The 23901-nt window shown below is 41.3% G+C and overlaps 2 protein-coding genes across 8 annotated transcripts; one reads left to right on the plus strand and one right to left on the minus strand.

The window, feature by feature from the left end:
- Positions 1 to 40: 40 nt before the first annotated feature.
- On the minus strand, positions 41 to 7058 carry HNRNPH3 (heterogeneous nuclear ribonucleoprotein H3). Of its 7 annotated transcripts, none has more exons than XM_033066233.2 (10): positions 6885 to 7058; positions 5753 to 5894; positions 5091 to 5229; positions 4400 to 4542; positions 3860 to 3946; positions 3417 to 3544; positions 2123 to 2258; positions 1821 to 1901; positions 1651 to 1737; positions 41 to 1352 (listed from the first exon to the last, which is right to left on the minus strand). In XM_033066233.2, exons 2-10 carry the CDS (start codon positions 5868 to 5870, stop codon positions 1276 to 1278), a joined length of 996 nt encoding a protein of 331 aa, XP_032922124.1. In that variant the 5' UTR covers positions 5871 to 5894; positions 6885 to 7058; the 3' UTR covers positions 41 to 1275. The 7 variants fall into 7 exon arrangements, with proteins under 7 accessions (XP_032922124.1, XP_032922121.1, XP_032922120.1 ...); XM_033066230.2 differs by having other exon boundaries at positions 4355 to 4542; positions 6903 to 7056; XM_033066229.2 differs by having other exon boundaries at positions 4355 to 4542; positions 6885 to 7056.
- A 280-nt stretch (positions 7059 to 7338) lies between these two features.
- PBLD (phenazine biosynthesis like protein domain containing) lies at positions 7339 to 19876 on the plus strand. The gene is made up of 9 exons (XM_033066802.1): positions 7339 to 7910; positions 9872 to 9971; positions 11141 to 11239; positions 11760 to 11869; positions 12016 to 12045; positions 12548 to 12636; positions 13762 to 13934; positions 14461 to 14523; positions 19275 to 19876. Exons 1-9 carry the CDS (start codon positions 7827 to 7829, stop codon positions 19385 to 19387), a joined length of 861 nt encoding a protein of 286 aa, XP_032922693.1. The 5' UTR covers positions 7339 to 7826; the 3' UTR covers positions 19388 to 19876.
- Positions 19877 to 23901: the final 4025 nt, after the last annotated feature.

Below are 23901 nucleotides of genomic sequence, written 5' to 3' on the forward strand. Positions count from 1 at the left end.
CCCAAACGTATTCTCTAGTGAAATAAACTCCATTCTCCTCTCTCCCACAAGAAGACATTTATTACAGATATAACACAGTACTAGCAAAACAGGTGACAGACTTGCAATACCCAAGATCACATTTGACATTTTAAGGGAGGCATTGAGGACAAAGCAGTTAATTTGGGAGATCACACTGGCTCAGAAGAATAAATACCTTTTTCCATTACACATCAGGTATGTTAAGTGTCTTCAAACAATAAGTTTCTTACATATCTTACATGTCACAAATGCACAAAAAGTCTTATCAACGTGTTTGGGTTGTGTGTTACTGAAAAAGTATTGGGCCTACAGATAGTTTAGAGATCTTGGCTTCTAATGAGCTCCTATGTAGAGTGGCTTGGCAAACTGAAACAAATACAGACAAATCAGCTCTGTGCAGTGAAAAAAAAAAAGCTGAACCATGTTTCAATACAGTAAATTCAAGAAAGAAAAGAAGTAACTTGCTTCCACATCCTCCACTCTTCTAAAATCATGTCTGTGAAAAAAATCCTAAGTAAAAAGCATCAAATGAACAGTATTTGACCTATGTTGTGTTAGCTAAAAGCTGGGCTAGTGTTTCAGTTAGATTTGCAGGTTACATGTGTGAAATGCAGGCTCTAGAGTACTACAGAAAGCATGGAAATAAACGTGGCTGCTCGGTGTGGTGCTGCTCCTCTGCAGAGCTGTGCATTTGCTGGGGGTGCTGGCAGCAGCAGGAAGAAGCCAGGACAACGACTGAGCCTCCACAGCTTGATGCTGTGCTGCAGTTATTACATACAACTTATCAAAAGGGTTTAGGAAAGCCATTACCAAATAAACTAACCTACTCATCTACCCATCTCCCCTTAAACAAGTGAATGTTTTAAATTTGTTCACTAGACCAAGATTACATAGAACTGAATCAGTGTTCATAGGAGTTACAGTACAACCACCTTTATGGAACCATAGTACAACATTTTAAACCGACTGTAGTCTTGAATATGTAATACATCCTTAGGAGTAACTAGTATAAAAAGTATCAACATCAGTGGTTTGAATATAAAAATTTATTTAAAGTCAGAGTATGCAACAAATAAAACCTACAGAAAACAGATTTTCCCATCACAATCTGTTGCTTACCAAATAATATTGTGAAAACACATTCCTTCAGTCATTATAAAGTTCTTAAAATACAAAAGAAATTGAATTTTGTAAGAAAGTCTAGTAGACCAGAGACTGTTTCTTCCAGGTGTTTTGCAGAAACAAGGCTATCCTTCAATACATCCCACGCCATCCTCCTCCACCCATGCTGCCTTGCCCATAGTATCCTCCACTATTTCCACTGCCACGACCTGCAAACAATTGACACAAAGTCACACATACATACCTTAAAGAAAGAAAAACTGGGATGGGTAACACAGAACAACTGGTTGAAGATGACAACTTACACTAACAACAGTCCAGCACTACTGCTCTTAGCCAGCGTTTGCTGCAGTAGCAGTGTGTAAAGCCCCCACAGATTCCGTTTCAAAGAACCACTGCCCCTCTTTTCCCCTCTCCAGCCCAAGGCCCTGCACCCTTGCCCCCTCTGTGGCAGAAGACAGGCACTGACACTTTCCCCTGACCATTTAAAAGGGAGCCTGTACTTACTGTATCCACCCAAGCCATCAGGAGTTCCATATCCGCCGCTGTAATTGCTACCCATTCCCATCCTGCCAACAGAGCCGTAACCTTGATCTGCAAAGCCATAAGTGCCACGTTAAAACCTTGGACTTGCCAGGCTTGGCAAAGCACCAGCTAAATGTGCAATGGATGCATACCCATTCCATCTCTGCCATAGCCTCCCATTCCAGAGCCACCTCCAGCAGTGGAATTCAGGAATAGTTCAATATATCGATGCTCTGTAAGAAGCAAAGAAGCCTCAGTTTGTACTTTGTTTCCCAGACCAGAAGCAGAGATACAAAGCAATCCCCCCCACCCCCTCACAGGTAGCAGACAGAAGGCCACAAAGGAGCGAGTCTGCAATGTGGTAAATCGGGAAAACCTTAGGATGGATGGATCTGCTGCTCACAGCCCTGCCAGAGCCTGGCCCAGAGGCAGCGTCAGGGAACAGGACACTCACGCATGTGATTCTTATCCTTGGACATGGCAGCTACTGCATCCTCATGTGTTACAAATTCCACATCTGCCTCTCCTGTAGCTCTGCCATCTGCTCCAATGTCAATGTGAACTCTTATAGGGTTCAATGGTGAGAAAAACTAAAGAAAAAACAAATTAAAAAACAAATCACGTTAAAGCAGAATTCAAGCCAGGTACTTTTTTTCTATTCTCATGGTTAGTGGTGCATTGCTTTAATTCAATGTCATCCTACCACAGAAATTTAATTACTCGTTTCTCAAGTAGTACTTAGTGGTTGTGGGACACTCAGCATCAGGTCAGCCTACGTTTACAACCCATTGTTACTACACAGCTTGGAGAACTACAGCTACGGAGCCTGAGGAGCTTTCTCTGAAAGCAAAGATGCAAAAGACTCCTGCCCACACACACTGCTTTGAGCAACACAGGCAAATGTGATGGTATCCTGGACAAGAAAATAATCACTTGGTTTTCATCCAGCTCTGCTTTTTCAGATTTCTCAAAGCAAGGAATTCAAGAAAAGCTGCCTGTCAGTCACACTGCTCTTCCTCCCTCAGCTCCAGATCAAAGCCTGACTTTTAGCCCCTTGTATTGTTACAGAGTCTCTACCCTAAATGAAACAATCAAACCAGCACAAGAAAATACACCTCCACTTAACTAAACCAACCCACCCACAAAAGCAAACAAGCACAAGCTGAAGAATGGAGCACAGGTGCAACTGGCAGGAGAGGCGCTCTCCTAGATGTGCTGTTTAAACCAGGCCTCGTATCCTAAGAAATCTTCTTCCCACAGGCAACACAAGAATGCATTCCCAAAATCCTGAGGATGCGCTTCTATCTGCCACCCTGATCTCTTACGAGGGAAAGTCCTCCCAAGCCAACAGAGCTCTCTACAGCCACCCTTCCGTTCTTGAAATAAATCTCAGGTCAACAAATATGCAAACTGAGCAATTTAAGTTCCGAATCTTGTCGTTTTCACAAAATCAGATAAGCTTAAACAAATCCTGAAGGCCTTAAAATGAGGATACTGATTGCAGCCACTGTTGTCTCTGCAATGCACCTCTCATGGAAAGGAAAGAGCAGAGAGTGCAAGGATTAATGATAAATATAGCTTTGCTGACTTCTCTGGTAATCCCACCTCAGACAGCAGCTTTACAAAAGCTCGTTAACTTTGTGCAGATGTAGCAGTGAGTTGTTGGAGAAGGCTCCCCGAGTTTGGGCCGGGACAGACAGGACATGCACGCTGCTGGCAGAGGAAGCCCTTTCCCCCGTGGTACTTACGTTAGCAATATCGTTTTCCGTGGCTCGGAAAGGCAGCCCTCTCATGTGAACAAAATGACCGCCACCATGGAACCCCGACCCTGCATCTCCAGCTCCATAGCCATGTCCTCCCATGCCTATTGGAAAACCCAAACCAAAAAAACCCACACACCTCTAAGATCATGAAAAGCCAAAAGTCATCACTACTCTTTTTCTGAAAGCACTCAATTATACCAGTGAATGCACGGTGTTTACACTTCCCATGTATCAACCCAGACCATAACCAGAAGCCCTCCTAAGCAATCTATTTACCTTTGCTTACAATTCCCCAATCCCCTCCCGTTTTTAAAGGGCCTTCTTTACCAAACGGTACAATGAAGCTATTATCTCCGCCCTGGAAATATTGTGTCTTGCAACTCACAGAACAGGAAACCTTTGCAGACAAAACTATTAATTTCTATTACCTCTCCCATCCCTCATTCTGTCGTCATAGCCGTCGTTTCCGTAGCCATAGTTATTATAGCCACCATAATCATCAAAGCCACCATATCCTGTGCAATGGAGAGAAGGAGAGGAGCGATTACACTACTGCCCAGGATTCACAGAGCAATGCACACACAACACTCAACTTTGTGGTCTTTGGGCACCCAGCACTTTGCAAACAGCCTCTGCAGGCTGCCAAACCTGGACTTTTGATCATGGTGCAAAAGCACTTTTCTTTTTATGTAACACACACTGAAACATGCAAATGGAAAGATCTGATTCTAATGAAAATAGTTCCCTTATTATTAATGTTCATCTTAAACACCAAGCCACGTATTTTGATACATTACAGGTTTTTTTTAGATAAACACATCCAACCTAATGGGCATTACAGCTACTGCCACTTCTTATTTCTTGACAAGTATGTCAGAAACATGAGACTGCCAAGAGAACCTGTGTTCATTAGATGAACATACCACCGTCATATCCACCACCTCCTCGACGCATTCTGTCATACATACTTCCACGCCCAGCTCCATAATAACCCCCTCTTCCTCCTAATGGTCTATCATAGGGTCCAGGTCGCTGTTGTCCCATCATTCTTCTTGGCATGTCAGAGAATCCTCTGATTTCGCTCTTACTACTTTTGAAGATTTCAATGTATCTGATGAAAGAGCATTTTCAAGGTACTAGTAAGAACACAGGCAGAAGCAGTCTGAATTTTACAAAAGGCCGTACTACATTTTCTAGAGCTAAACGTACAAGCCAATAGCAGTGACTAGAAATACCATACAACTTAAGTTTCTCCTCAAAACTGTAAAAATCTTAAGTGTATTAAAAAAAACCCCACTTTACAGTGGCACAAATTACTATACGAAAATTCTAGCTGTACAAATTAAGCTTAAAACATGTCTTTCCAGTATGAGAAACATACTGTTGAAAAACAATGTCTGGCTATAGCAGCATTTATCATAAATTACCCTGCACAAGCATGATTGAAACAATTTTCTGAGTTTAGCAAACTACCCAGTGCAATACTGTCTCCCCCACCCCCCCAAATCTACTGTATTTCCCAAGTTAACTTAGGATCAGTTACAAAAATTCTTAAAAACAGCCAATTCCCCAATGGTCCCCAACCCCCCAAAAGCATTACTGACCCACAACCCCCAAAAAAATAAAGATTTAACACCATCCCAAACTCTCCATCCCCACCTGTGCCCTATTCTTTCCTTGTGTTTCCCCAGAGCATTTTCTGCTATCTCCTTTGAAGCAAACTGCACGAAGGCCTCCCCTGTGCTTCTCCCCTGGTAGTCCAGCGTCAATGTTATCCCATTTGGCACGATTTCCAACCCTTTAACCCAAGGACAAATAACCCCGTCAAGGGGAACAGTGTTAAAGGCTGAAACATTCCCATCTGTAGCAAATACTTAAAGCATATCTAAACAACAACAACGAAAAAGAAAACCACCTCGTTTTCCCCCATCACCCAACAATACAAGCCCATGATCTTGCATTAAACATTTATGGATTTAGCCGTACTTCTTTTCTCTTTAGACTATACAAAAATGCAACCACCTAAGTTACATGAAAAAATACAGCTACCGATCAAGGAATTTAACTGATCCAAATTCTAACATTCAGGTTACCCCAATATGCACGGTATTGTTTCCCGCCTCGACAAAATCAGATACATTTTGTGTTCTACTGCATCTACGGTTATCTGTACTTCATTTACAGGGCATAAATCTTAAGACAAACTAATTTAACACAATCCCTCCCCATCCACCCATTAACAGCTATTAAACATGTACAAAACATTAAAGATACAAAAAGCATCTAAGAAACCCACTACACTTCGACTATACTGGAGGTACCTTGGAAGAACTGAACAATCTCTTCTTTGCTGCAACCAAATGGCAGGCCTCGGAGTCGTACCACTGTTCCGTCATTGGTTGTATCATTGGGCCCATTGTGTTTTCCAGTCCAGTCCATCTTTTATTTTATTTTATTTAAATCCTAAAAAAACCCAACAAAGCAGAAATAATAACTCCCCTGAGTTTCCGTCCACGCCAAAGTCGCTACCATCAAAAAAAAAGTAAGGTTTTGTTTATTTAGATAACTAGCGTGATAGATCGTGAGCTTTATTTGTGATCGGGATTTGAAAGTGTGCATCTAAAGAGCTGCCTGATGGGATCTAAACCCCCACCAAGGGGATGCAATGGAACCCCGCCACCGGGGCTGCTGCCGGGAGCACCGCGTGGACAGCGGGCAGCACGTGGGCAGGCACGGCACATAAAGCTCGGCTTTTACTCCGAGTACATTTCACATCCGCTCCATGCGTTTGCTTTTCTCCGTTGTTTCTTTCCTCGGAGCGTGACACTCGAGGAAGGGGCAGGAACCACAAGGCCTTCCTTTGTCTGCCCTCAGCCGGGGGTGGCGGGGGGGTGCCCGTGTGACGGGGGCGTGTGAAGGGGGGCACCCTCGCCGTCCCACAAAGACAGCCGCCATCGCCGCCTCGGCAGGCGCGGAGCCACCGCGATCCCGCCTCCCGCCGTCCTCCCGAGAGCGCGGCCCTGACCTGCTCGCTCCCCTCTCCGCCGCCATTTACCGCGCCTCCCCAGGGCGCCCGCCACTCGCCTGCGCCGCTCCCGCCGCGCCCCCCGCCGCGCCCCCCGCCGCGCCCCGCTGCCCACCTGTGCCCTCGGAGGTGTTGCGCTGCGCCGCCCGGCCGTGCCCCCTCACCGCCCCAGGACCCCCCGCCCGCCGCTCTCCAGGGGCCGCTGCCGCCGCCGCCCTCGGCTCCGCCGCTCAAAATGGCGGCCCGCGATCGGGAACGAGGCTCCGCACCGCCTCCCCCCCCCCTCCCCCGCCCACGGGCGCGCGCCGGGCCCGACCCGGCACCGGGCGGGCCCCGAGCCCCCGCCGGCGGCACGGTTCGGCCGCCGAGCCCCCGGGCGGGCCCCGCCGCCGTTCGGCTCGCTCGGCCCGCTCGCCCTCTCCGCTCACCGCGAGCCTCTCGCGCACCCCTGGCAGTGCCCCGGCAGCCGCTCGCGCCGGGCAGGACGCGCCTCCTCCCTCACAGCCGAGTCGTCCGGCGGGCCCACACCTGCGCAGCGCCCACGGGCAGCGGAGCGTCCGGGCCGCACGACTATCGCGATACCCGCGCCGCGCGCCGCCTCACACCCGCCTGGGCGGCTCCCGCGCACGCGCGACTCGCGGGGGGAGGGCGGGGGGGGGCGGTGGATGGGAGCGACGGCGCGTGCGGGGTAGGGGAGGGGGCGTTCCCGCCTTTTCCTCTCTCCGCCTCCTCCTCCGCTGAGGGGGCTGCCCGGGCGCGTGCGCGCTCCTCCCTCCGTCACGCGGCCGCCGCCGCTCGTTTTGGCGCCAAGCGGGAGCGCGCACGCGGCCCCCGGGGCTGGGGTGCGGCGCGCGCGTGCCCGGGCATCGCCTCACGCCGCCGTTGCCCTCACGGCCCGCGGCGGCACGGCCGTCCTCCGGAGCTTGTGTCCCGCTCAGCGCGTCCCTGTCCCTCGGCGCAGCTATGGCAGGGAGTGAGGATGAGGAAGGTTGCCCGGTGTGGGCGTACACAATGGCTGCGCACGTCTCCTCAGCGAACCCGCAGAGCCGGGCAGGATCCCGCCTCCCTCAGAGCGGGGCAGACCGGGCCGGGCGCTGTGGTGAAAGGGCCTGTGAGGCGTTCAGGGGGCTGATGGACAGGGAGGCTAAAATGTTTGTTTTAATTAAAAAAAACCAAAACAAATCAGTGCGGAGCGCTCGGGGCGTAGGAAGGAGTCTCAATCCGTGCCGCGCTAGGAAGTGACGGGATGGGGCCGCTGGCTCCGCCTGCCCTCCGGAAAAATTAACTTGGAGTTGTGTGACGGTGTGGGTAAAACAGGTTAGAGAGTGCCTTGCAGAGCACAGCCTGCGGCTGGACAGGTGCACACGACAATGCAAATCCCAATTTTGACGGTCGATGCATTTACAAACCGGCCATTTTCTGGAAATCCTGCGGCAGTTTGTCTGCTTGAAAATGTAAGTTAAAAAAAAAATCCAAACCCCGGCTGTTCTTTAAGGTACTGTAGTGACATTTGCCATTCTGTCCTTGGCCTGCGCACTCTGCACTGCATCAGACTTTGCTGCTTTTCTTTTCCAGACTTGTTTGCTGTGGCAAATACAGACAAATTAGCACAGGGGTGCTCTTTTTTTTTTTGTTTTCATCAAAAAGATGTTATGCAAGACAACCTTTGAATTTTTTGTGGGCTGTTAAAAGTGTTTTGTTAAGGAGTAGACTGGATTTATTTTGAATTAAGTCAAGAAAAATGGCCTTAATTTTTTCAAGAATGATTCAGAATGAAGTTTTTGAAGGATTGAGAAGGATTCAGAGTGAAATCTGAAAAGTAATGCTGTAAAACAGAATCGGTACTCAGTAGAAGGATTAAACTGTGGGGTTTGATTTTTGGATTTTGGTGTGGCTTTTCTCCCTTTTTATCTTACATTGTTCCTTTCTCTGAAAAGAAAAAGAGCAGATATAGACCTGGATTTTACCCTGAGTGTGTTGGGTTCAGCTTTAGCCAAGTTTAAACAACCAGTTTTTATTACTTCAGTGTTGCATGGTAGTGTTGGTGCAGTTGTCCTCCTCATCAGGGTGTTGTGAGCAATTGGTACTAATTGGTACTGATTTTTAACAGAAGTAATTATTAAGATGGATTGGAAATTTACAGACCTTGTTTTGTTTGTATAATAATTCCCGATAAAAATTGTAAATTTGAAAATATCTGTAGAGTAGCCAATGGCAGCAGCCTGCAATGACAATATGAATCCTTTCTAGATGTTCCTAAGTCTTTTTGAATCTCGTATAACTTTGCCTACTTACCAACTCAGCTAAAGGTATGACTGGGAACATATCTCTTCAGAAATATTTTTGGCCCCATAAAATCTGCTTTAAAATTATGAGCTTCTAATTGCATTTTTATATTAATTTTACTTTATTAACATTAAGATATCATGAGGCCACCTTACTTGCATGCTGACTTTGGAATGCAGACATTTGAAAAGTTTTTTCTACAGTTCCTGGAAGTAAAGGCTTTAGTGTGACAGCTAAAGCTGAGATCCTAATTCAACATTTTATCCTAAGATTGAAGAAAGTGTGATGTAGCCATGCAAAACAAGTCCCTCTGCTCCCTCCAGAGTCTCAGCAGATGCTTTACAGAAAAAATCAGGAGAAATGCAAGAATGGCAATGCCAGTCCTTTTTGTGTTTCAGAGGGGACCACAGGATGGCAGTATTTCAATAAAGTTCTATGTTATTAAAAAAAAAAAGTTATTTTTAATAACATTTTGCTGGTCTTTGTTGTGGTCTAGGATCTTTACAGTAACTGACAGAACTCCTCCTGGGAGAAAGGGAATGTAAAGTGTTAGAATGTTGTTTAACTGTACAGAATTCAGTCTGCTCTGGTGTACTAATCACTTACTGGTTTGTGGCTGTAGTGTGGGATTATTGGCTGGAAAGGATTAGTTATTAAAGGAAGTCATTCGAGTTAAAAGAGCACATTTTTATCTCTCAGAGGCTGAACCTGACCAGGCCCCTTATGTACTTTGGTTTCTCTTGAGTTTCAGTATTTTAAAGATCAGATTCTCAAACCTGGCCAGTCAGCGTAACTGGGGTAAGAGCAGTGGGACTTGGGCCAAGGAGGATGTTATACAATCCCTGGGGCCTGAGTATCCTAGGATCAATGTCCACTGCCTTAAAGTCACCAGCAACTCAGTGAGCTCCAGCAGTTGGTTTATTTTCTCCCCGTTTGTCTCTTCTCAGCTCCTGCAGAGGGAGCATGTAGTCCCACTGAAAGTTTTTTTTTTTTGCTCTCAGAGAGTATTTAGAATTAAAGCTGAATCTATGTTTTATTATAGTAGAGAATTAAATGACTGTATTTGACAGAAAGTTTGATTCTGCATTTTTTGACCTTCTCTTGATTAGATTTGTTGTTTCATCCCTAGGACTTGGGCGAAGATTTGCACCAAAAAATTGCAACAGAAATGAACCTTTCAGAAACAGCTTTCATCAGAAAACTGAAACCTGGAGATGACTTTACCAAAAGTTAGTGGTTCTGTTTACAATAGAACATCAGACAAATGCAGAGTTCGTTCATACTCACTCTGTGGATTAATTTTCAGCTGAATCAGTTTGCTGATTCTGCTCACTTGGCAGTTGTGTGGTGGCATGAGCCAAGGGGCTGGGGCTTCACTAGTCTGGACTTAGACTCCAGGTTAAGGTGTTTGTCGTCTTTGCTGTTTGATGGATTGTTCAGGGAGCAGGATTTTGTACTGTCTCTGTAATTAAAAATATTAAGGATAGTAATAGCTATAATTACTTGCTCATGTTGTTAATAAATGGGAATTTATTTTAGGGTTAGACTAATTGCTTGGAGAAGAAGTGGTAATACTTTTAATTTTTCATGTTAGCACTTTGTCAGTATGTTTAACACACTTATTTTCAAGTCATCCTTATCTGACAGCATACCAAATGCCAGCTTCTTTATCATTTTAGTGCTTTTGATACTAGTGGGCTGGGGCCATTAGGTTCCACCACAAGATGTTATTTCATTAGAGGGGACTGCCTTTAATGCACTAATTCTCCATAGCTGCAATGACAACTTGTTTAGATTAAAAAAAAAAATGTTGCTTTTCCACTTTTAGTTGTGTTTGTGTGGTAATTATTCACTTGAAATGTGCGTGCAAAAGTTACAGGAAACCAGGTATCATACATGAGTGTTCCAAATTTTATAAACAGCAAATAGAAATATGATTTCTAGTGAAATGAGGGGTCAGTAGACATTAGAGACTTTTACCAGACTTGACTGGTGGTTTAAGCAAAATAATTCACAACTGAGCTAAGACCAGTACAGGTCCTGTTGTACCAACAAATCCATCTATGACCTCTAAATGGCCTGCAGGAGTATACAGATCACAACTATGTCTTTGTAGGATTTCATCATGCACAAGGGCATGGAGGCTTTATCTTCTAAATAAGATCTGTTAGGACAAAGCAAAATCTGTGCAGCATTTAAAGGTGGTTGACCTGATTCAAAAGGGATAGCTATTCTGAAAAATCAGTGTGAAATGGGTATCTAGAAGCGTGTTTAGGACCAAAACTGATTGTAACATGCATTTTGATTAACTGAAACATCATCACTGTATATATTGAGATAAAATTAAGAAATAGACTTCTTCCACTTAATGGCACTAAATAAACTTTATTTTTTCAAGGTTCCTGCTTTGGGCTCAGATGGTTTACCCCAGTCAGTGAAATTCCTCTCTGTGGTCATGCTACTCTTGCATCAGCTGCTGTGTTATTTCACGTCCAAAGTAGGTCTACAACCTATGCATTACTATAACTTTTTGGAGCATTCACTTCTAATTAACATCTCTAGTTTTTAAGACAAAGGCAATTAAACATTTAGATCATCTGTAGAACACAAATGGAGATACCCTGAGTATTGCCTTTTGCTACTGCTCTGTAGTTACAAGGCTGTTGACTGATTCCAATGCCCTGCTATTATTCCTGTTTAAGAAAAGTGCTAAATATGTAATGTCATCTGAGAGGTACAGTAGGATTTGATGAATAGGGAATATTACTCTTTCTGTTAAAAGGGCATTCCCATTCATTCTAGGCATATGCAGGAGTGATTCCCTGACAATTGTTGTGTTTATTAGCCTCAGCAGATTTGTTGAGTTAGTTGGGAATTTTGCCCAGAATACAGTGTTACTCTAGATACATTTGAGCTTCATAATTAACTTTTTCTGAATATACTGAACAACTCCCAGGGCTATAATAATTTAGGTTAAAATTCTTATGTTTGATAACGTTGCAACATTCTGTCTCTAGAAAACACAAATTCAGTTCTCACGTTTGTGACACTGAGTGGGGAATTAAAGGCCAGAAAAGAGAAAGATCATATTGTCCTGGACTTGCCGCTTTGCACAGCCTATCCCCAGGTTAGTAAAAATTTTGTTCATGATAGGCCTTTAAGGAAAGTACGTGTTTGTATGTGTGTGTCAGTGCATGTGTCTGTCTGTTGTTGCATAGGTACATACATATATATTCAATTTTTTTATAGTGTGGTTTGTTTTTTTTTTTTCAGGATCTTAAGGAAGTAGAAGAATTAATAAAGGTAAAAAAAATCTATCAGTTGTCTTAGAAAAACATTTATAATTGCTTTGCTTATTTTTATATATTAAAATGGTGATTGCTGGATGTACTCCTGCATGTGAAACACCAAACTTCAAAGCTCTCAGTGATAAGTCAGTAACTCAGGGAATGTAATTCTGCAGAATGCTGCAGCTGAACCCTTGTCTCCCATAACCACTGACTGAATCATCAATATTTATTTCAATGGTATTTTCAGCCTTCTGTGTGCATAAGAGGGCAGTCTGTGTCCTTGCCCTCCTCTAGGTGCTGAATTTCTTCCCAAATTGCCATATGTGGGGCTTGTAACTCACCCATGCCCATTCATGCACTTGGTGCATTTACTTTTCTTACTTGAGAGTTTGCATGGAAGACCTTGCATAGCCCTCTTCTAGCAGGGAATGGGCTCTACAGAAATGCTCAGGGAATATTATTTTGTATTCAAGTGATGGCAGGTTTTTTTCTGTCTCCTTTGCATTTCCCACCAGGCAGCTGTTGGTGACATGAGTGTTCAAGATGTCCGTTACTCTCCCGACATAAAGAGCCTCTTAGTCCGCCTCAGTGATACTTATGAAAGGTATCTTACTCTCTTTTATTTTTGTCCTCAAGAATGCAGAAATTGAGGTGGCCTGTTTAATCCCTATTCTTTACATACTAGGCTCTTTTATCTAGTTTTCAGTCAGGTGGAGATTAAAAACTTCTGATTTAAATTTCTATGTAAAGTGGTTATCTTTTAATATGAGCTTATTGAAGCTGCAAAGCTGAGTAAGATCATTCTGAAATCTGTCTTCAAGAGAGGGAGCTGTAGGAAACAGTTTCAATGATGGGGTATTTTTCCCATCCATCTGAGTCTAAAGATGATCCACTAACCTGGCAGAAAGTTGGGAGTCCTGCTTCAGTTCGGGGCACATTTGACGGAATGCCAGGGATTCTTACTTCCATTGGACTGTAATCTGCTTACACATGCTTAACAGCACCATAAGTAGCTTTAGAGAGGAAATTCCCATTCAAATTATTCCAAAGCATTTGTTAATCTCATCTGGATTTCATTGTTAATTCAAGTATGATTTAGGTATATGCTGCTGAAACATAACTTCTTGAATCAGGCTATTATTACTAAATTACTGTTATTATAAACTTGGAGTTTGGCCTAACTAATGGTTAAAGTCTGGGGTAGTGGGGAAAAAAGAAATATTCTCAGCTGAGTATGTACTTATTATTTCACTTTTTCAGACTGTTTTGTAGGGAGGAATCAGCCAGTTGTAGAGTGCTTTAGATGCCATGAAAACCTGAATGATGTTAATTATTTGCCTGCTCTGAAAGGAGGTGGAGCACTTGGTACATTCTGTAGTGGGGCACTAATTCTTTCAGCTATTAAAATGTTGAAACACAGCGTGATTTTTTTTTTCTTTTTTATTTTTAATTGTGGTTAATATTTCAGGATGCTCTGTTTTCAGAAATAAATAGGAAATGCGTGGCTTGAGGTTTTTTTCTCTGTTCATGCAGAGTTAATTAGGTTCAAGGTGATTTTCTGTCAAATACCTTTGGGAGGACAATGCTAGGAATCTTGTCTCCTCTAATATTTTAGGGCTGGTTTTGTATTGTAGACAACAGGATTCTATAGCTTTATTTTTCTTTTCAATACTTACATTCATGTAAAATGAAGAATATGGGCTATTAAAATTTCATTATTATATTCAAGGTCTGTGTTGGAAGAATTGAAAGTGAGTGCACAACACTTTTTGTCAGTCGAAAAGACAGGAAAAGTGAAAGGACTCATACTCACTGTTAAGGGAAATTCCAGTGGAAAAGGCTATGATTTTTACTCCAGATATTTTGCACCTTGGTATGGAGTTCTGGAAGACCCTGTATGTGGTATGTGTTTGTATGACAAGCAACTCCTATTTCTGTTTCAGTTCAATTAAAGGTTCTTATTAAAATTTGTTAATCTGTTTTTGTAGTTTGGAGTCTTTTATAAGTTACTGGTTTATATGGATAGCAGGAGTGCTCATTAAACTAAAAACTTTTGTGACTGAGGCCAACTCATTCAGAAAAAATTCAAATCAGCTTCTTGCTGTCATTAAGCCAGATATTCTTGTGTCGTTTTCAGATCTTTTCCCTCAAGTGTTACAATTAGAGAAAACTGAGAGACTAGTTCAGTACTGGATGAGTATTGCAGTGGAAATTTATATCCTCTTCCTTGTGTTCTTTTTTATTACTTCTTGTTGAAGTAGTACTGCTTTACCATAAATTTAAATCATAAAGTCTTAAGTTCTGTCTGGTTTTTTTACCCTAAATACATGTGGCACTTGATTTATGATATTTACATTTTGACTATGCTTACTCTGTAAAGTAATGATTGCAATTTAATTCTGTATTTCATTTTCCAATTTCTTTTAAGGATCTGCTCATGCTGTTTTAGCCAACTACTGGTCAGAGCAGCTGGGGAAGAAAGAAATGCTTGGTAAGATAAACTGTTTTATTACAAAGCCGTCCATTTATGTGAATCTACTCACTAGAAAAGATTGTATTACTACTGCAATCCAAACTGCAATCCCTATCCATTTCCTACAGGTGAATGGAATATTATGTAATATTTTGTGTGTGAGGTAATCTTTGAGAAATTACTTTCTTTCCTGTCCACCACCATGACACATCATACCCCAGGGAGTTGGAAGTGTTGGTTTCTGGATCATAACTCTTTGCAGTCAGTTTTTGATCTTGGTTTTTGGATTTTGGTTCTCATGTCCTTTCATCATAACTGAAGCTTAGTGAACCTCAGGGGATGTTGTTTATGTGTTTTGATTCAACCAATGAGATATGCTTATTAGATCACATCTTTGTTGTTAAGCAAGAAACTTGAGAACCTGGTGGAAAAAAGCCAAGAGGAATTGTTAACATATGACAGTGCTATATGAGGTGTTGGGTGACTCCTTGCTTCTCCTGTTTCTAGTGCTTTGCCAGAGAACAGAACAAAAGAAGCAATACAAAATACCCACATCCCCTACCTGGTTCCGCAAGAGGGGACAGGGGCAATTCTGCTCACAAGCCTTTGGTCACATTTAGTTTAGAACAGAGGTTGGATACTTGATCTAATAAGGTTCTTTGTCCATGAAAGTAAACACTTTTCCAAACAAACAGCTACCCTGAATATAAGCCTTGCTGTATTTGGTCAAATGAATCTCAGAATGGATTTTCTTGAGGATGGTAAGTCTTTAAAAGATGCACCATGAGCAGGACCTTCTCCATTGTGGATTGAAAGAAAGACTTAACATTCTGTCCCAAAGATCTTGTATTTGCATTTACACCACACCGTATCTGTGATAGCTTAAAAAATGTTGGGGGGGTGAAAATCAAACATATTTTCTGAAGATGAAAAACCATCTTTGGTAATTTTCTGTTTCTCAGAAGATTTTGACATTTTTGGGTGTTAATGTGGAATTTTAACTCTCCATACCATCTATAGACGCTGCTTCTTTAAGTACTCAAATACAATGGGATTCTATCTCTACTTACAATTGACACTTTCTACCTGTTTTACATTTTCATGTATTTTGTATGTACTGTCCCTATTCTGCTTTTAGGGAAACTAGCTCGAGCAGCCAGGGCAACTGATACTGTAATCAGCTTCTCTAATGTGTTCAGCACAAAAAAATCCTATCTGTCTACAAGACAGGTTTGTGCTGTTTTTGTTTTTTTTAAAATTCATATTCCATGCATATGTCCTCTAATTTCTGTGGTAGAAATCACACAAAACTATTTAAAATAGGACAGGTTAATTTGATGTATGTTTAAGAGAAAATAACTTTTCCTTACATGTCTGAGAGGTATCAGGTAGTACTGGGCAAATTCTACTACTAATGAGATTATTTGGAGAAGATAGCTGGCATTCAAGGACATTCCATATCACCAAATACCAATTAATAAGAGCATCTTTGGACTTCCTGGAAACCTCTGTGGTGGCTTCTGAAATATCCGATACTTTTTACTGCGAGAATAAAGGAAGAATTTCTTCCATAAAATGAAGGATCTGTCAGTTCCCAAATAGATGGCATATAAAATAAAAATGAGGGGCATGGAATCTATTGTCAGATCTCTCTGGCTATTGAGGCCTTTAGGAGGAGGTCAGCCACAGCTCTGCTGAAGCATCAGACTTAATTTCCTGTGTTTGAGTTCTCTTCCTACTTTTTTAAGACTAAACTGTCAAACAACAACCACCCCCACCAAGTACTAAGAGAATTTTCCAATGCTTTTATAAGGTGAAATACTTTATTATCTTTTCTAGAAGCTGGGTACATGTCCTTGAATTTAAGCTGCTGTTCAATCAGGGTTTTATATCAGTCCTTGCCTTTCTTTCATTGGAGGAGTCTCTGCAATGTATAAAAATTATAATCTCTCAAATATATAGACTTCCACAGTTGCTAGTGAATGCAGTGTGTAATAACTGTCTGTGTATCCAACCCTTCACACTGCTGTCATTTTTCTAAGGTAACATTTATAGACATGCACAAGGAATTCCATACAACCAGACGAATTAGAGAGGACTTCCCAAATTATTGTGATGAGAAAGGGCTTATCCATGGCAGTTTTTATCTCAGGTTTAGAGAGGGGAATCTTGATGTACCGGTTTACTTGGGACAACTGTATTAATTTGTGGGGAGATTTGTTTCTTGTTACTGCCTTTAAACTTCTCTGATTCCTTCCAGTACAGAGCAGTTTTATAGCATTTAAGGGTTGTTTTTGGGGGGCAGAAACGAAACAAAAATTGCCACCAGCATTACCAACAGCAACCAAACACACAAAAAGACAGAAGAAGTTGCTTTGTTAAGGTACAATAAATCTACCTGTATTTAAGTTTTTGCTAATTGAATTCTCATTAAGTCAAGAGTTTTCATTGCAGCTTTCATCTTTTCCAAGTAACCTCAACACATAGACGGACAACATCAGGTTTATGCACAAGTGTAACATTTCTTCAAAGGAGAGGTGTTTCCCTCAGTCACCAGATTTGTCCACCTTCTTTCATTGGATAAAAAAAATCTTGGAGATCTTGATTTAGGTTAAGGAACAAGTGCTTCTTTCAGCATTCCTCTATAGGATTTAGAAATTTAAACAGAATATTAGTTTCTTAAAATAAATATTACAAGAATGTCACTTTTTCCTGAGTTGATGTCATTCTGATGACATTCTGAAGAAAAATCATTAGTCCTTAAATTCATTAAGCAGGGATCATTGAGCTCTGGTAAGAAGCTCTGAAACAACAGGATAATGTTCATAGATGGCCACCAAGGTGATGTGTGAGTGCAGGGGTTGTCATGCCCTGATATCAGCGTACTCAACCTCACAGGCCTTGTGGCTGCTCCTAAACTTTCCTGTGTGTCAGGTTAACCACAGAGGGGCCCAGGGTACTTGAGTTCTGCTGTTAGATGTTGTGCACTTTGAACATACTTGTTTTCATAGAAAATCTGTATAAAATCTACATATAGTATGAGATATTCCTGATAAATATAGGCGTGGAGTAGGCATGCAACAGCTTTGTGATCTAAAAGGTGAGTGCACTTCAGAGCTGCCTGAATGCCTCCAGAGGCAGTGCTGCTAAATGAAATCCTCTAGGTGTTGAAATGTTCTGTGCAGGACTGTCTACTCTTGGACATGGCATGAAATACCAGTGCTTTTGTGTGAGAGAAGGAACAGATCAAGTATTATTTTCACGTAAGCTTGGTTAAAAGTTTCTTTTGTGGGTTATTTTTTGTTTTCCTTCTGCCTTGGAAGCGTCTTTAAAAGTAAAATAAAGTGGACCAATATCGAAACAATCTCAGTAATCCTGACATGAAGGAGCTAGAGTTTGAACATTCAAAAAAGTAAAAAAGAAACCCAACCAACCTTTGAAGCGATGAAATAATTAATCTCTTTTATTTAAATCTGCTCTAATGTGGAGGAGCTTAGGTGTGTCTCCACACCTGGCAATAATAATTGATCAATTTTAGCTGACCTGGGTCTAAGAGTCTAAAATATTCAGCTGAAGCATTACTCCATTCACAGATGATGCTGACAAGTTGAAAACAACCCATGGTTCTATAAATGGAAAAGAACTGAAAGTATCAATCTCTATCTCTAAATAGCTCCTGTTTCCACTCTTTCAGAGTGCTTGCTTTGTCTGAGACTCCAGTCTCCTGATCTTTCTTAGCAGCAGTGGCTGAGAAACAGTTTTTTTTAAAAATAAACTTTTTTTTTTAGTGTAAAGCATACAGCATATATGCCATCAGAGAGCCTGTGCTCTGTTGGGATCTGAATACAACTTCTACCCAATTCATAAATGGTGGGTTTGAGAGGAAAAACGTGCCCTTTAACTCTGGACAACTTCTGGAGCAGTTGGAAGTTCATTGAGTAGAGACTGAACATGGTTGCCTCTTCATCCATTTAGAGCCATTCACAAAACACTGCTCAAAACTCAAACCTTTTCTGAGTGCCATCTGAGCCAGACCATTTTCTGGTCAAGTCATGCAACTCAAATGAGATTGCTGAAACAAGTTAGAGACTCCACATGCTGAGTGCACATCATCCCACCTGTGTGCAGCACAACAGTTCAGGCAAAAGCTTCATTCTCTAAGCAGTTACAAGCAGAAGGCTTCTTCTACTTCCAGTTTATCCAGCTGTATTAAATTACAGCTTCAAGATTCTAGAAATCAGTATCTACTGCTGCCTGTGTAAGAATTTGGTGTCAGTTTGTGACTATGATTCTTTGTAGACTTTTCCAACTGCCTTTGTGAGCTTATTCACCCTTTAACCAGGCACATTCTTTGAATGCAGTATCAACTTTGGGTGTTCAGTGCCCGGAAAATGGTTATTCATTCTCATGCAGGTAACACTTGGTGTTCTTCCTTCTTCCCTCCAAAAACTGTATCCCCTGAATGGAGACCTCAAGACTTCTTAAATACATAGAAAGAAACTCAATTGGCAACAACAAAGCCAACTACCCCTCCCTGCTTGTATGAAGTAGCAGTTTTGTCAGGCTCAATAGGCAAAGCCTAGTTGGAAATACACCCTCAGCTGACCTTCATCTATAGCGACAATTCATCCAGGGTGTCCCTGCACTGCTTGCCCTGGTGCTGCTTGCTTTCTGGAGCCAGAATCCTCCTTTCCCCGAGTTTCCATGGATTTCTAAATGGATTGTGATGCCCACTGGTGTTTTAACTCTGGGTTCTTGTTTCTGTTTAGCTTTTCAATGTTCCCGCCGTGGAGGAGAGTTGAAGATTTCCGTGCGCAGTGACGGAAGAGTTGACATTGCGGGGCAATCTGCCGTTGTGTTAAAAGGAAACCTGACTTTCTGAAAGAACTGCCACTAATCTCCCTCTCTTCTCTCTAATCACTAATCTTTATGTTCCTCTGATTATGCTGATTTTATCTCAGCTCTAGGCAGTGAATTCCTGCTGTTCTCAAAAGTCTTTGATTGCTAATTGTCCATTTTTAAAAATTGGTTGAAAGTACTCACTTCTGATCTTCAAGATCCTTCCATATCCTTCACTTCCATCTTGCCACTTTCAGTGTGCACTGACCTATGAAAATGTTCAAGTACAGCCATCTTATTTTTCTGCTTTTAAATTATTCTCCTTATTTCCAAATTCCATGTTAAAAGCCCTTACTGCTTCCTGGATTGAACTGTAAGCATCTGTTTGGTAATCAAGCTTTTCTCATATAGATAACTTTTCATGAAATCTGAATTATTTTTTTAAAAATTGATACTATCTGAGCTATATATTGAAATGACAGCCATTAACTTACTTGAATTAAAATATGAAAAAATAGAAATGGTTTAGAAATGTGCCTTGTGGTTCTCTTTTATGAACAGTGTTTTGCAAAATCAAATGGTATTGCCTTTGATTATAGCACTGCTGCTTAGTCAATTTTTTTAATTAAGGGTTTAGAAGAAAGATTTAACAGCTTGACCTTGTGATACACATAAAGCTGATTAAGATCTGAAAGGAAACTTTATTGGTTACAGCAATGTCAATTATTTTTCAAAACCTGAAGATTTTCTCCTAGACTGAAAGTTTCTTCTATAATCTTTGTGAAGTATAATGCTTCAGATTTTGTCACCATGATGTGGTCTTTCACTGGATTTATTAGGAATATGGAACTTTCAGGTACTCTAACTGAAACTGTTTTCCCTTTCAAGTCACCTCTGTCCTACGCTTTGCTTTAGTTCTTTGCAATATTTTGGGGTGATGTGTTTTGAATTCAAAAGATTCAAATTTCAAAAAATTCTAATGCTATGGGAACAGTTGGATGTCATCCCATTATAAATCATGAGGAACTTAGTTGTACCAAGTTCCCTTTTCTCCATTTATTTTGAATTTTATCAGTATTTGTAACTTACATCTTACTTAATTCCAAGTAGCTGGACAAGTAAGAGTGTGAGAATCTTGATTTAAATAGAAAGTTCTATCTCCTGCAGCTACAAAGAGCATACCAAAAATGTGATTTAAATGCACTACTCAGCTCAGGGGCCAGGTGGCAAGCAGAAGGAGTCTCCAAATGGAAATGCACGTTCTTCTCCTCTGTTCTGTGTTGCTGAAGTTGGTGGAGCTGCAATATGATTTCTAAACATGGACTCAGGTGCAAATCACAGCTGTGGAGGCAGCTTTAGTCCTGGCCTCCTCTCCCAGCTCGGATTGTTCCCTGTCTGGCAGGGGACTTGGACCTTCTGGAGCAGCAGTGCTGCACACTTGTGGTGCTGCATTTCATTCTTCCTGCTGGCTTAGGCAAAGGCTGAGTCTGGCCCAGGATCAGAGATGCTTGTGGAAAAAACACCTTCCTTAGGAGTACAAATGAGCTAAAGAACCAGGTATTGTTCACCCATCCACATTTAACAAATAGACAGTGCAATTTTTTCTCTTACTCAAGAGGACTAATAATGAGCAAGGCCCATACATTTTAAAGAGACTTGTTATCTACATTTCCTGACCAAACTAATATCTTTGCTGCTTTAAGCATTTTTTAAAAAATAGTTTGTTACTAGTTTGTCTCTATTTCTTTTCAGGATAGAAAAATCACCAGAGCTCAGGTGGGCAGCTATGCAGTAATGTGTTTGTAATCAACATATTAGTTAATCAGCCATGATTTATTAATGATGAGTTAATTATACCTGATTGTGCAGTTCTGCTGCCTAAATGGAGCTTTAAAGGAGTTATTTTATTAATCATCATTGTCTAATTGCAGACACTTACAGAAAGATTGCTAATTAAACATGCAACCATATGCAAAACAAGTAAGGCTGCTGAGAGTGGCAAGAAAAAGAGCACTTATTTTCTGAGGAGCAGCTTTATTCTCATGAAATATTGTGCAGCTGACCTGGTGATCCTGATTATTCACTAACACTTACTTTAATGTATTGCACATTTTCAGTTAACAGTAAAGGAAATTAGTTGTTGAGACAAATTCTGTCTTACAATACAAAAATTAGGTTGTGCAAACTTAAAGTAAGATTCTTTAGAATCTGTGTGGCCTTGTTGCACATCTTTTTCCAAAGGATTTGTTTAGTGTTTCTGGTGCAGAGAATTTGCAGAACTGTTTTGTGCTGCTCTCTTAATTAAGACTGGTGTCAGGCATAGAGATGTGTTGAACCAAGAGCAAATTACATGAAGGGAAATACAATTCCAAAAATTCCTGTGCACTTGAGTGTTATTTATTGTGAGAGTGTCCAACACAGCTTCAGGCCACTGTAAGGCTGGAGTAAATCCACGCCTGGATCCAGCAGCCCAAACATGAACATTTAAATGCCCATTTGCTTCTTTCTGCAGAGGCACAGCTTGTGTAGGGGCCAGGAAGGAAAGCACATAGCCATGAGGAAGGAGGCAAAACAAGAAACGTTAGTGAGCAACAGAAACCATACAGGTTTATTGCTATGCAAATGAATGTAGAGCTAAAAGGGATGTAAAGAAAATGGGAAGCCATTCTTTTATTCAGCAAGCCATTTAACAGCTTTGCTTAAAGGAGTCATGAAAATACTTTGCATTTCTTTTGTGTTATTTAGATGAGAATTGACAGAAAACATACATTAGAAGTTGTTAATAAATTTGAAAAGTTTTGCAAGGAGAGGAAATTAAAGACTTCATGAATGTGCACGCAGCAAGAGGTCGTAGAAAGGAGCCATGTGTTCCATAAGGGATGGGAAGGGAAATTAGCAACAGATGAGGCAGTAATTTCTGGGAAAGGAAAGATTTCTTTGTCTCAGTATTCATCAGAGTGACAGGGAAACACGCTGGGAACACAGGGAACCTTCCCAGAAGTGAAAAAAAAAACCAACAAAAAAACCAAAAAAACAACCCTAAATTAAAATAAAGGGTGACGCTTGGTCAGGTAAAAATTAAATTACTTCAATTAAAAACTGAAAAATCTGCCAATTAAGCACATTTTATTCTCACATCTATTTTTTTCCCCCAAGGAGTAATTCTGTCTTGAAATTAATTAAGAGCCTTAGAACAAAAGCACAGAGCAAGGGATTTTTCTCAAATGCTGAGTCACTGTCCTTTTATTTCCTGAAGTTTATTGCAAACCATAAATAAAAATTTCCAAAGCATAGGGAAGTGAAAGATCAAAACCCAGGATATGACCAGATAGTTGATAGTGTGTATGGGTTTTTTTCCCCTAGGAAATCAGTTTTAGACCAAGACATTTAAATTTAATGTCTAAAACAGAATATGAAAAAAATAGACATTTCTAACTGTTGGTTCCTTCAGTGAGAGGTGCACTTTGCTCTGGGTTTTGCCTCACTGATTGGCAGAGAAGGACATTCCTTGGGGTCTTTTATTCACATTGCAGTGTTCTGTGACTTTTTTTTTGTGATATACTCAAACCAGGACACTACTTTCCTGTATGTCATTTTTGTACTGATCAGAATTACAGGTGGGTAAAACACATTAGGCAAACCCAAGGAGAATTCTGCAAAACATTTGTAGGATCGTGAAGAGGCAGAGGTTTAAGGAACTAAAGGAGGTGTGTGAGAAGCAGGAGGTGTCCGTGTGAAGACTGGAATGTGAGCATTCAAACCCTTGCAAAGACAGTTGGGATGATGTGGGAGTCAGCTTGGGAGATGCTAGGCCAGACAAGAGGGTTAATGTAGATTATAGTAGAGCTGGAGCAGGGTGTGAGGTGCAGCAAAGCCAGGAACCTGAGTTTGAACTCAAATATATTCTTCACTGATCTTTTGCTGTGCTTTGGAGCCAAACCAAAGGGGACTGACCCCTGCCCATCCCACCAAGCTCAACTCAGGTGGGAAATTCCAGCTGGAATTCTTGAATTTTTTTCTGTTTCAGAAAGCTTCCTTTCTCCATAGCTGTAAACAAAAGTAAATTACAATCTTAACAACTAGAATAATTTCAGCCACCCTTATTTGGGAAGAAATGGCTCATTCTTGAACAATATAATTCTGTTTTATGAACAGACTTTTGGGCTTTGTTATGTTCAGTGTAGCAGCTTTCTGAAGATGTGTCTGGTTGATTTCCATCACAGCCTCTTTTCTTAACTGTATTTTTAAGGATTATGGGCATTAAAACTTTCAAAAACCTTTCAGCAGTTAGTTAATAGCAAAAATGAACAAAGGACCCTCTTAACAACAAACTGCAGGCATTTTTCAATAAAGTTACAATTTCAGCAGAAAAAAAATGTAGATTAAAAGGAAACACCTGCTCCTGTAAATTACTGTGCTGCAGGTACCAACCCAGGAGACTCTGCAGATGGTTCTGTATTTGCAAACCTGACCTCTCCACCCCTTCATCAATCTCTCACCGATTGATTCTCTCCAGAGCAGAGCACATCAGATCCCAAGGTACCAGAAGACACCTTT

The sequence above is a fragment of the Catharus ustulatus genome, chromosome 8, assembly GCF_009819885.2.
Source record: "Catharus ustulatus isolate bCatUst1 chromosome 8, bCatUst1.pri.v2, whole genome shotgun sequence".
NCBI classification, from domain to species: domain Eukaryota; kingdom Metazoa; phylum Chordata; class Aves; order Passeriformes; family Turdidae; genus Catharus; species Catharus ustulatus.

Excerpts from the sequence above, each read along its gene's own strand:
- HNRNPH3 (XM_033066230.2), bottom strand. The coding sequence starts at position 5,870 with ATGGACTGGACTGGAAAACACAATGGGCCCAATGATACAACCAATGAC. Across the intron at positions 3,947-4,354 it reads AGGTGGTGGATATGACGGTG|GATATGGTGGCTTTGATGAT; the intron begins GTATGTTCATCT and ends TCCATTGCACAG. Across the intron at positions 1,353-1,650 it reads TGATGGCTTGGGTGGATACA|GTCGTGGCAGTGGAAATAGT; the intron begins GTAAGTACAGGC and ends AATTGTTTGCAG.
- PBLD (XM_033066802.1), top strand. The coding sequence starts at position 7,827 with ATGCAAATCCCAATTTTGACGGTCGATGCATTTACAAACCGGCCATTT. Across the intron at positions 11,240-11,759 it reads TGTGTTATTTCACGTCCAAA|AAAACACAAATTCAGTTCTC; the intron begins GTAGGTCTACAA and ends TTCTGTCTCTAG. Across the intron at positions 11,870-12,015 it reads TTTGCACAGCCTATCCCCAG|GATCTTAAGGAAGTAGAAGA; the intron begins GTTAGTAAAAAT and ends TTTTTTTTTCAG.